Genomic DNA, 12,996 nt, shown 5'->3' with positions numbered 1-12,996 from the left:
GCTCAAGGTTCCGCCACTATTTCAAAATATGAGCAACGGCTAAAACAGCCCATGCTGCCACATCAAAAAAAAAAAAAAGCCAAAATTTACCAAACGTAAATTACCTTTTTTTTTCGTCATACTTTGATTTCTGCACAGAATTGGAAACACTGCTCCAGAAATTAACCTTTTGTGAGCTTTATTATAAGGCGACGGGGCATCAAAAAGAAAAAAAAACACGAAATAAATACGGCCTGCTCAATGGGTGTAATCCCCCGAAGCTCTTTTCAGTTTTTTTGTTTGTTTACATCCGGAAAGGTAAGTTTTGTATTTCTTAGAATGGCGCCAATACGGTCACAGATATGCCCTTCTTCTGAAAGACGTAGCCCCACATGACAGCCACTTGTCACCGGTGCACGCTGCAGGGTACAACGGATGTGTCACGTGCTGCGATCAACAACTGGCCTTCAACAACAGCACGGACGACTGCAAACCAGGAGCCTCACTGGCAGCTCTCACGCTGTAAGGCCGAACTTTCTCTTGGGGATGTAATGATGGCTCCGAACGCATTTTCTCGGCATCTTCGGGACTGCTATAATTGCATTTCCTTGAATAAGTACTGTTAGAATGTCCGTGGTAGCCTCTCTGTGAAAATCGGCATGGCTAGGCCTTGCGAGCACCGTCCGTGGCCTCCACATGAAACAGTAGACAGTAAAGCATTTATTCAGAGTCTAAAAGTGGTCTACACTGCTGCGTGCTAGGTTAGAGGCGTTCACACAGCCATGACTACGCGTATATGAAGACAAATAAGCAAACGTTGCGTGCGGCGGAAGCCCTTAAACGTCCCTGTTCCTGGAACCCACCTCACACGCGCGAGCGGGTATTTTCTTCGAAGGCACGTTCGGTGACATTGGTTTGCCTCAAATAATGAGACAAGATTCCCCACGGTGTTTTCTTCGCGCGATATTTGCAGCCTTTGCTTAGGGTTGCGACTCCCAGCCAACATTTTTGAGGTGTCAACACAGACTGCATGGCGGCAACTTAAAGAAACCATGAAGATAAAACACATCCTTGTTGGCCTTGATAGAACTACCCTTTGGCAACTCACCCAGCTCTATTCCATCCTTTATACAAGGGTTATGAACCGCAAAAACGCAAAACATGCTAGGCAACGTTCAAATTTCGCACAAAATTGATGCAATATGGGCCGCAGTGACGCAATACAGGCCCGCACTTGAACGTAAGGATCAGTTTGTTGACTGCACATTAACATTCAAGTGATGCGGCCAAACGGAACTAGGTGCCTCACTACAATCGCCCAGTCATATTTATTGGTGGCGGCTTTTCTCGGCGGCCGCCAAGCACACCAACAAGATTTTGTGACGTCATAAAGAGTTCGGCAGAAAGTGGCTACGGTGTCGCCACTCCTATATCTATTTTCATTAATAACTATATTATTTTTTTGGAGTTTGCAGCAAAATTTGTATATTTATTAATGGAAACAGGTCTTTTACATTTTCTATACCCGTAATTTGTCTTCGGGGACCCTCTACGTCGCCAAGCTGGAACCTAGTCCCGCTCAGTAAAGCTTCCTTTTTATGGTTGCAAATCAAGAAACATTTCAGTGCGATATATGAAACCGTGGTAATGCGAGACATCCAATTGTGATTCGTCACGTCGGCCTGTCTTCACCTTACCTCACAGACCTACAGTCGGAATATAAACGTTACGTGGTCAGTGTACATACGTTATCTATACGGCACATAACGGTGTACGCGTAGTCGGCGATTGATGCTCTCCGAATAAGGAGACACGCTGCTGGGCATTCTCTTAAGCCCGTTCTAGATGGTGCGAATTCCGCCTGTCAATTCGCAGATGTGGCACCAGAAGTGTGGCAAAACAATATATTTTAGTATTTTCATTTCTGCGAAAAATTTGAAAATGCCAAGCGGCGTTCACACGAGAACTTTGACTATTTCAAACATTTGTAAATTTGTCACAGCAACGAAAACCGAACATTTTGCCGCATGGGCAGCGCCGTATCTGCGATTTTGCCAGAGAAATTCGCACCATGTAAAACGAGCTTTATTCTACCAACGACGAACAGGTTCGCCATCGGAGACAACGCCTTGAGACTGCAAGAACTTCCCAAGAACATTCGACCCAAGGTTATTGCAGCAGACCTGGCAAAAGCCTTTGGACACGAAGCAGCGAATCACGTAAGAATATCTGCACCATTTATGAGCATCCTACCATGCTAGTTTCCTGGCGACAAAATATTTACGAGTGTTCCCGTGCTCGATTATTAATTGCTCCGCGTCAGCGGGAGCGCTGAGTAATAGGGTTCTGTTCTCGTTTGTTTGTAATCTTCGGCCATCAGGAGCAATCAGTGCACGGATTATCGAGTTTCTAGTAGTACGGAATGCTCTTGCCATGTGATTTTGGTACACAAATTGGTAATTAAACAGCATGTAACTTGTGACGAAAGTTAGCAACTGCTACATATACACAGTTGGCTAGCTCCGCTCACAGTGACTGTTGGTGCAAACCGTCTCTTATTTGGTGGAGTGTGCGTTGACATGAAGAGCCGACATTATAGCATGTGGTGACCTATTCATTGTGCATTGATAGTTTTGCAGCTTTCAGTAAATTCTGCCCGAATGTTGTTCAGCCGGTTCACTACGAGGAGAAAAACTGGCTGGAAGAGCAGTACTCGGGCGGCTGTTACGTCTGCACATTCCCTACGGGAGTCCTCAGCAAGTACGGCAAGTAAGCACTCTTTAAGTCTCCGGGGGGAAAGAAGGGGTAGCGGGTAGGGTGTGCTTCGCTATAAGCAGGCTAGTGGGAAGACTACTTCAGGACTGCCTCCGTATGATTATGGTGATGATGATCACAATACTGGAGTAGGCACAAACGTGATGAACAGAGTACAGGTTTCCCGTAATAGCGTCAATGGTGTGAAAAGTGGGAACAGCTACGTAAGAAAGCCGGTGTAGGAGCTACAGCAAGTAAGGGGCGATTGGCGCCAACTTCGATTTTCTGTTATGCTTCCGGCGGCGCGAAGTCCGCATGCAACGCCCGTTGCTTGAGACGTGTGGGGCAGAACTTGTGCCCTTGCGAACACCCATCGCCGCTGTAAACGTGATAGGGGTCCCACCCGTCGTGCTGGTATCATGTAGCAGCCATTTGTGTTTTTTAGACTAAAAATAATTCACCATGGTCATAGCAACATCAGTTATAATCAGCCGTCACGGCAATTCCAATACACGGTAAATGCATCTCGTAATCTGGAATGAATACATTCCCTGCACCTGTATGTTCTCATCACAGGCTTACGGTTGCCACGCCTGGTACCAAATGCCCGCATCAGCGAGGCATCCTAAAGCGGAGGACAATACTACACCATGAAGATAACCTACATTACTTTTTAAGAAGTAGCCTTTAATAACTCTCCCAACTTTACTCCTGTCCCGCAGACCAGTTTTGGACATAACAAGAATGCTAAAATTCACAAACTTTCAAATTTACCGCCACAGATGGCCAGCAGTAACGTCACTGAGAGGGCATGAAAGAGAATAATCTACGTGGTAAAGCAGTGCGATGACACAAAATAATAGAACCCACTAATGCTGCCAAATCCTTTATTTTTGCATTACCTTTTGTCGGTAGCAGACAATTGCAGATCTTATCCCTGCGACAAAACAGTGAGCGGTCGGAAGCTGCTGGCGAGTAGACACTTTCGTTTGTTTTCTTCATCCTCATCGCCAGTCCTCCAAATAAATTTGGTTGTTTGAACCGTTCCATACAATGATTCGTGTTAAAATCACGCGTTTTGTTAATTTGGTTGTCTGTGGGCTCCTGTAATGAGACAGGAACGACAGGATTAACATGGGAGAGGCCTTCTTCCTGCAATGGACGCAGATTGCTGCTGATGTTATTGTGGTTGTTGTGTTGATGATGGTGATTATGACTATGTTGATGTTGATGTAATATCCCACTCTAAAATCCCAAGAATACCGCGAAAGCCAAACAAGAATTCCCGTCGTACGAAAAAACTTTGTTGTGACAACAGAAGTGCTGTTGTTACGACAAAGCCAGCTGTTGTTACGATACACATTTATGTAGTAATGACCGAGTCAATTTTCTCTTACGATAAACATTCCTGTAGTCATAACAGAACTGGCATTTACGCTACTTTTCACAATGGGCAATTACATTCAAACCATGTGCAACTACTGATGGAATATCAGGATCGCGACAGGACTGGAATTCGGCCCGAAGGAGCATCAAAACCAGGACAGGAATACGACACACGACAGAACATCAGAATCAGGACATACAAGAATACGACAACACGACAGCAGGGCACGCGAAAATACAACAAACTGCAGAATTTTTTGTTGTCGTCATTTTCGACTGGGAGGCTCCCGCTTACGGGCCTACAAATCCGCTAACCACTTGGTTGCACACGGATCACCTAGTTAACAAAAATAAACATCCCCAATCAATTGCCTCCTACTTACTGGTTATCGTAAAAGTTGAGCCAGAATCGACGTTAGTTTATCTTGCCGCAGTGCAAACCCCGCGCTGCTCTGGGAGGGCGAATAGTCCTGTCCGCCACGCTGATTTGTCTCTTTCCAGAGACCTTTTCCTCATTTAAATTCCTCAAATTACTCACACGCTATTTTGGTTGGCTGAAAGAGCCTGCAATTATGTAAGCCAGTCGGATTCACACTTTTTAGCCCACCTTAAAGGAGCCATGAAGAGAAAATGCAACTTGGTTTAATTTGAAAGAACTAGGATTTAGTACCTCACTCAGTTCCATTAGAGCCACAAAAGATGTTTTTTTAACGGAAAAAAAGCAGGAAGTATTTAAAATTTTTCAAATTTCGCGCCACAGTGGCGTGTTATGAGCAAGAATGACGTCATACGGGCCAACAACAAAATGTAATTTTTAGTGCGTTAACTACACGTTAGCATTTAAGTGATGCGGTCAAATGGAACTAGAGGCCCCATTACAGACGTCGAGTCATGTGTAGTCGCGACAGGTCAGTTAGGCCGCCGCCAATCGCACAAACAAGGTTCCATGACGTCATAGAAAAGTTGCGGGAAATTGGCTAAGGGGTCGCGACTGCTTCACACGTTTTCTGTAATATCTCCGTTATTTGTTCGAAGATTGCGATTATATTGGTATAATTGTTATCGGGACTAAGCAGTCTTTCTAATAAACCCAACTTGTATTTTGTCTTCATGGCTCCTTTAAGCAACGCGAACACAGTCTACAAGCACAGCTTGCCTGTAACCGAGAATAGTTGGGCAGGCTATTGTCATCAAAAGATAAATTACCATTGACGCCGAGGAGTCCACGTACACAAATCTTCATTTTCTATTAAATTGGAATGACCTGGGGACATTCTGTTGCCGCACTAAATGGCTACGACGCTTTCCGTTCTCTTGCCCCACTGACAGTTTGAGCACGGGCAATTAGTGCTAATGTTGCGAGTTTGTGAATTAGCATGCTTCTAAACCGTCAGACTAAAGTTACTTGGGGTCAATACTGTCTTATCCTAGTGAAGAAACAAGGGGCTGTTAGAATTTGTTTGGCAGATGCTTTACAAAACACGTCAAGGCCGCTGGAAGGACACGCGGTGGTGTGATGTTATTTACCTCACAGCTGTGACTGGTGATCACCTATGCCATCGACCGAGATGATAATTTCGTGTGTTAAGAAGTTCTATGACCTGTCTATAGCATCGTAGAAGTGCTTGACAGCGGGCAGAAATTTCCCTATCATTTGCAACTCCCCATTGAATTAACTAATGATTAAAACTGGTTTGCACCTTGCGAACGCGGAGCTTTCCTCGCTTCGGTGATGGCTGTGTCATAACAAAAACGTACTGCAGGAAAGCCAACCTTACACAATTGCAAGGCACATGATGATGACGATGATGATGATGACCCCGGTTGAGAAAAACACTTCCGGTGGCCGGAATCGAACCTGGGACCCTCGCGTTGTGAAGCCGACGTCTATCCGATTTCGCCATTCTGATACGGTCGACGCAGCTTGTATTTTGGGCTTTGACTTTGATGCAGGTTGCATGGGTGAAAATCCCAACTCAAATCTGACGACGGCGGGGGGGGGGGGGGGGGGGGGGAGGGGGGGACGAGGGCGCTACGCTTTTTCGTGAGGGATGCGTTTGCTGTCGTCTAAGTTCGGGCTTTGATTTGCAGGCAGTCTGTACATTGATCATTGACGCGTGGGCTTTGACTCTTAGGTAGTTTGCATTTTGATTGTTTGCGCTTTTACTTTATTGCAGCGCTTAGTTTGACTTTGGAACTTGGCCATTTAATTTTCGCACGCAAGAAATTTCCCCATTTCCGCCATCGTCCTTATTATACGGAGGGGATTTGATTTTTACACATGCAGAGCTGTCTCAGCGCTTGAATGTGCTATCGCTTTCTTTTTGTCTGCTAAGATATGTGCGCTAAAGCAAAAGTTACCAGCGATTTTGTTTTCAAATTCGCTTTGCCATCCCGCACTGCTTGTCCATGACGGATATAAAGCCTTCGTTAGTTGGAAGGAGGAGTTAGAAATATTTTTACAACACAACCTTAAGCGTCGAGAATGACAGAAGGCCCGAGGCCAGCCAAGCCCACAACGTAGGAGGAGGAGGAGCAGGAGGGTGTGGAAAATATCGTACTGAATCGCAATGGGAGCAGGAAAGACGGCACCGTTCTAGACTCATTCAGGGGAAGCAACGTACGCAGCTTCAGTGCAAACCGGTGAACAGTTGTAGACATCGTTCATGTTGTTAGGGGCACTTCAAAGCCGCACCCTGGCACCTTTCACGGTACAGGACGATCCGGGAGCCATTTGGCAGGGTGTACTTTGCGGGCACCGAGACGGCCACTTCGTGGCCAGGATACATGAACGGCGCAGTGCAAGCCGGAGAACGAGCAGCGAGGGAGGTGAGTGCACTCGAAGCAGCCCCGGTGCGATCCCGGACGAATGCGAAGCTGACTTGATCTCTTCCGTTGTAGGATCCAACCTACACAGATGCATTACTTTCATTAAAACCTAACAATATGTTCAACACACAGCGTGCTTCGCGGTACGTAAGATTTTGTGCAACACAAGTGCACAGCCCATCATTACCAGTACAGCCCTATTGCACCGCCGGACGAATGTGCGTCAAGGTCGGTTTGTGAGTTGCGCTCATGTCAGCGCTAGTCTTCTGATCATATAAAATATTCTTGATTCCCTCATTACGCCCTGCAGAAGCTGGCATTGGGTTTTTTATATGTTATATAAGTTTTATATGTTTTATAACGTATAAGTTTTCTATGTTCGCTTCAGACCTTCAGAAGTGGGTCGGGCTGCAGGTAGAACTAGTTATCCCAGCAGTGCGGCGTTAATTCTGTTTGCACTGCCAAAATGGCGCCAATAAGCTGCGGCGCCATGTCCGGGCTGACTACATCAGCGGTGTTGTGTGGTGGATCGGATTTCTCGGTCCTGTCAGCAGCAACGGCGAAGAACAAGTCAGTCTTTGCTCGCCCTATGCTACGCGTCTTCCGTTTATTTGGTACACGAGCTGAATAGCAAGCTGGTGGCTACTTCAATAATTTGTTCCACACCAGTAAGTTGTACTTGTGATCGGAAGTAGATATATTTTAAAGCAGTGCGCCAAGAAATTACCTTCTAATCTTTGCATTATTTTCGCTGGTTCTTCGTTCTCTCTGCTACACCCAAGGCGCTACATGCCCTGAAGCTGCTGCAAAAAGACCAAGTCTGGATCGAAGAACCAGAGTTCACGGTAGGTGAAATTCGTTCTTGACGTGGTGCTCCTTCAGAAGTTTTAAGGACTTGCCGTATGGATTACATACGCTGAAGCTTCAATATAATGATTGTTTACGCGTCAGCCTCGACCATCGTGGGTCGAGAGGGGACCTCGTTATACGTGTCCAGCGACCGGTTCGGCTGCATACTAATGGTATTCGTGATGCAGGGCGCCAAGGGAACACCCTTCGAGCTGACCTTCTTAGAGCGCCATCCCCCTCACGTGCTGACTGTCGCCATCGTCGGCACAGCCGCCCTTGGCGCCGTGGTCAGCGCCACTGCCTACGGCATCTGGAAGGCTGTCGGAGCTCTCGCCTCACCAAGCCCGTGATTCGGCCTTGGTGATTCGGCCTTGGCTACTGGAGTGGGCTGTTGCGGCTGGTCCTGGACTCAGGACTCTACCTCCTGAAGAATCCATTTAAATTTTGCCAACAACAAAGATGTGTATCTAGTTCCTCATCCTGGAAGGTATTCTTCACACGATGCTGGTATTTCGAAATGAAGCTATAACCATTTCTTGACGTATGACGGATTCATTTATCTCGAGCCCGCTTGCCCCACACTAAATATATCCGAGAGCTCTCAACCATCCGGAGCTTGTGCAAGATAAATACGGTTTGGCCGTATATAAAACCATTGATAAATTCCTTTTATACGAATGGCGAATGGGCCTATGAGCGAAGGGGTTGTGCAAAAACAGCGGCGTTGCAATCGTGTGGGGAAAACATCTGTTACTGTAAAAAAACAGTTTAAACCTCTCACGCAAATGTTAGAATTTGCGCCAAATCACATTCGTGGATTAACTTGTATAAACTAAATCAGGTTCCTTTATAAAATAGGCACATTGGAGTTCGAATAGGAATCGAGTGTAAGCCTACCGTGTAACCTCCGCACCACATCAGCTCGTTGCGGGCTGCGCCGTTGCCTTGTTGGAGAAACACTCATATAACCCATGTAATGCAAACTTCGCTCAAATAAAGTATTTCGATGAAAACAGACTAGGCAGGTTACTCACCAACAACATTGCCGTTCTTCGTTATGACGCATTTCAGCACACACTGGTGCGTCTGGCGAAAGCTGAGAAAATAAACGGAAGTGGAACAGGGATTATAAGCTCCTAGGTGATCCCAAGATTTAGTGCATAACCTTCCCATACCATTCAGAGTGGTTGGATGAACAACAAAAAATCTGGATACATACGCATACATATATGCATCGCCTACAGAACTGCAGCCGCCAAACACTGCGGAACATCGATATCCTGCAGATGATTCGGGGACGGGCTGTGAATGTCTGCCAGGACACCGGCAAACTGGCACAAGGGACACTGCAACTTCCGGCGGCCGTGACCCTGTTTGTCGAGTCCCACCCAATGCTTCACGAAGCGATTAATATGAACCGTAACAAAAATATGCCAGGTATAGGTCTGTACCTAAGCATACCGAGTGAGGAAAGCTGTTTTTGAGCGGCATCGTTGCGCCATCTAGGAAGGCGGTAGGTAACAAAGAGCGTTTTTTCATGACATCTTCTTTAGCTCACTTGCGGTCCCTGTTAGATTACAGCGTTTCTACGTGCTATAGGTGGTATGCAATGAAAAGTTTAGCTGTCAATTTGTTCGCTTGGCAATACTAGAAACGGCCATGGACATGGCCGAAGCACCACAGACATGGCGCGGCTTGTGCAACTGCGCCGGCACGCCGAAGAAAAGAAAAAAACACCGGCGTGCGTCGTCTGCTCCGTCGCAACCCGATTCTCAACGGTGGTGTCAACAAAGATGTTATTACTCGCCCTCACATTGGAGTGGAGGCATTACTTTGCGTTCGGTGGTGTAGAGTTTGGAACGTCCAACCCGCTTAGCACTGACAAGTACCGCCATCTCGCGGAGTCCGACGTAACCAGTGACGGCGCACTCTCATGGTTGTCTGCATGCGTGCATCGCCAATGAATACAAGAAATAGAGTCAACATAAAAACTTTACGTTTTAGGTGCCTCTTCTAATATACCACTACTGATCTCACAAAACCTGTGTGCAGCAAAATAATAGAAATTGTGGCGTTAATACTTCGTCTTAGTGCGATAAACAAAACATGGTTTGCTGTTGCACAAGGGCTGAGGATACTAGAAAACATCGAATATTTTAAATAAAACTTAAGCAGGAGGTTGTGTTCACAGTCCCTTTATAAAAGGCGCCGGTGGTAAGCTATAGATAGCGCAACCACTGTGTTTTTCTTTTATTCTGCTGTACATTTCACTAGGAATGGAATGGCTGTCCTCAATTATAGCAAGGGGGCCAGAAGGTCTGTTGCGGAATAGGGGAGCAAGGGTCGTCCAGGTGATTCAAATTTATGTTCACGGCCCTTAGAGTGTCTACTTTAAACTATCAGGAGAACAGTGATTATGCGCGCAATTTTCCGTTCCTGAACACAAGTTCCGGGTCATTGTAGATGGCGTAGGTTTTTGTTTAAATGTTAATTTCACATAAAGTATGAGGGTGCTTCTATTGGGACTTTTATGTACATTACGTGAGAATGAATATTATAGGAGTGAGTTTGTTTCTTCAGTCCTTGTCCAGTTTTCTGACGATTCTTTCAGTATCAACACGCATGCTGCTACTCGTTGTTGTTGTTGTTGTTGTTTCTTCCGGCATAGCAGTACCGAATCTGAGGATCGGTCAAAATCAGTAATTGAAGAGCAATAAGAGTATATCAAATTACGAGCCCGTGTATAAAGTAATTTTGGGCGGTTGAGAATCATTCGGGATTTACAAATAAGTGAAAAAACTGAGAAATTGAGACTGAAAGTAAGTAATGCAAATTCCAATAAAAATAATTAGTACTTCAATGACGTTTCGGAGAGCAGAGCAAACGTCCCGCCGCAAGCAGAACCCCGTCCCAGAATCCCAGAATAAAAGTAATGCCGGCACTGATATTGAAAACCGAAGGCTCTGAAACGGCATCTCGAGGAGGTGGAAGCCGAGTCTAGTAAAACGTCGACAGGATAACAGGTAACGGTGAAAGGACTCATCTTCACTGCAATCGCTACACTGTGGTGTTATAGCCAGACCAGACTCGCGTACTCGACAGCGAAGGGGCCCTGAATACCCTCTAGGCTGCTTGAAGGCCACCATTCGGATTTCCAGGAGAACTTCTAATGCATAGCTTGCTGTGCTTGTACCCCCACAGCCAGGCCGTGTAACACCCTACATTTCCAAAAAAAATTGCATATTTGGCGGAAGTAACACCTGTAATCGTTATAATATCGTAAATGGAGATAATTGATCGAACATAATTCTGAAAACAAAAAATTGAGAAATGAGAAACAACAGAGAATATGGCGAACCGTGTAACGCCATGCATTTCCACAAAAATGCAGAATTGGCGGAAGTAACACCTTATAGTGTAGAGATAATTGGTCGAACAGAATTTTGCAAAACCATAAATAAGAAAATAGAAAGACATATCGAGAATGGCCAACCGTGTAACCTTTGATGTTCCACGAAAATGCAGCTTTGGCCGAAGTAACACATTTAATCGCTATAAATTTTTGAAGAAAGAAAAAATGAGAGAAATAGAAAAAATAGCGCGAATGGTGAACTGTGTAAGGCCCTGAATTTTCCCAAAGTGCAAATTTTGCGTAAGTAACACCTTTAATCGTTATAATAAATGGCGATATTTGGTGAAACAGAATATTGAAAAAAAAATGAAATAAAAGCTAGCGAAAATGGCGGACCATGTAACGCCCTGCATTTACACACAAATGCAGATTTGGCGTAAGTAACACTTTTAATCGCTACAACAGCGTAATTGGAGATAATTGGACGTGTGGAATTGAGAAAACCCGCAAATGTTGCTGTAAAAACTCACACTGTACACAAGCAGCATAGGAATTGAACGCATTAGTGGACAATTTTCTGAATTTCTGCAGGTTTTTCGGCGTTCATCACCGCAATAAAAAAGATTTTATAACTAGCAACGCTCCTTTACCACAGAGCGAAAGCTTGAATAGAACCCGCAGTTATGATCCTTGGTTAATCCTGCTTTTCCGCCATAATTATGAACTCCATCAATACAATACTATCTCACATACCTTTTGAACAGCCATGAGCAAGCGGCAAACTTTAATTTTCTAGAACTGCTAGAATATTTGATGACCTTGTACATGAATTCGCAAATATTTTGAAAACTATGTGCGCCTTTTTTTTCAAGATGGCGATGGTTTGTGCTGCTTGATGGGTTATCCTTTGTGATTTTGTGATATTTGGTACTTATGTTGCATAATGTACCTGTCGAGTCAAATGGTTTCAACAAAATATGGGTTGCCATTGTATTGAAGAACGTTGTAACGAGATCTATGTTTTCGTTATACAAAAATTTTGAATTATTGGATATGTACATTTTTCTGTTCGGTTAAATCATTAGACCCCATGACGCGTTGATGTTGCCGTTGACGTTGCTGCCTTGTAGAATTTTTCTGGGCCTCGTCAAGCTGTTACTGCTGCTTTAGTCCCAGCAAAGCTGCCAGAAAGCACTGCTTCAACAAACTGAACTCACTTGAATTGACTTTATGGTGGCCTTGATCTCTCAAAGACAATAAAACTGATTACTACTGTCCTTGTAGCTGTAGCATCCCGCGATAACTAACAGCCGTGATAAAAGACGTTGGGGGGACGTTTAACATTAATGTCGTATATCTTTGTCGTCGCCATCTTCAGTCAGGTAAAATAATAACTTCATCCTCCATGACTCCTCCCGGTACTGATAAAAGGTGACCTAGCATTGTTGTATTCTGGGAAAAAGCGGTGCTTCCACAACTCGAGAGGAAGTAGAACGACGTTGGTAAAAAGCGGTATAGCCATCACTCCCTTTGAAGTGTTTACTGACAACTTGATACAATTGTTCTATCGATTGATGGGTACGTTTTCTTAAACACAGATCGATTTACATCGTTTTATAATTTTGTTCAATGGTTCCGGTTTACTTGCTGCACCTCTTTAGTGTTACCGTATTGTTTCCCTTGTTGGGTATATTACTCAAGGCCCATCTCATTTTACTTAGTACGACCCACAATCTATGTCTTTCTGACACTACCCCTATCATCATAATCATCATCATCATCATCATCATAGTCACCTGTACACACTTCGTTTCGGTGTGGTGTTCCCCCACTTAACAGGTATCTAT

The 12,996-nt window shown here is 44.9% G+C and overlaps 1 protein-coding gene across 1 annotated transcript in view; it reads left to right on the top strand.

Annotated features, from left to right (window-relative positions):
* Positions 1 to 8,337, top strand: part of LOC144169407 (amine oxidase [flavin-containing] A-like) — a 31,486-nt gene extending 23,149 nt beyond the window's left edge. Inside the window, exons 10-15 of the mRNA XM_077698530.1 lie at positions 405 to 501; positions 2,087 to 2,198; positions 2,651 to 2,748; positions 6,837 to 6,948; positions 7,731 to 7,793; positions 7,986 to 8,337. Of these exons, the coding sequence (XP_077554656.1) occupies positions 405 to 501; positions 2,087 to 2,198; positions 2,651 to 2,748; positions 6,837 to 6,948; positions 7,731 to 7,793; positions 7,986 to 8,147 (644 nt within the window). The 3' untranslated portion in view covers positions 8,148 to 8,337. The remainder of the gene's footprint in view (positions 1 to 404; positions 502 to 2,086; positions 2,199 to 2,650; positions 2,749 to 6,836; positions 6,949 to 7,730; positions 7,794 to 7,985) is intronic.
* The last annotated feature ends 4,659 nt before the right edge of the window (positions 8,338 to 12,996 follow it).

This window comes from Haemaphysalis longicornis, unplaced genomic scaffold (genome assembly GCF_048455015.1).
Source record: "Haemaphysalis longicornis isolate Haplotype H1 unplaced genomic scaffold, Haemaphysalis longicornis Haplotype H1 scaffold_2, whole genome shotgun sequence".
NCBI lineage: Eukaryota > Metazoa > Arthropoda > Arachnida > Ixodida > Ixodidae > Haemaphysalis > Haemaphysalis longicornis.
The sequence above is the reverse complement of the archived record's forward strand: the minus strand, read 5'-3'. Positions and strand labels throughout refer to the sequence as shown.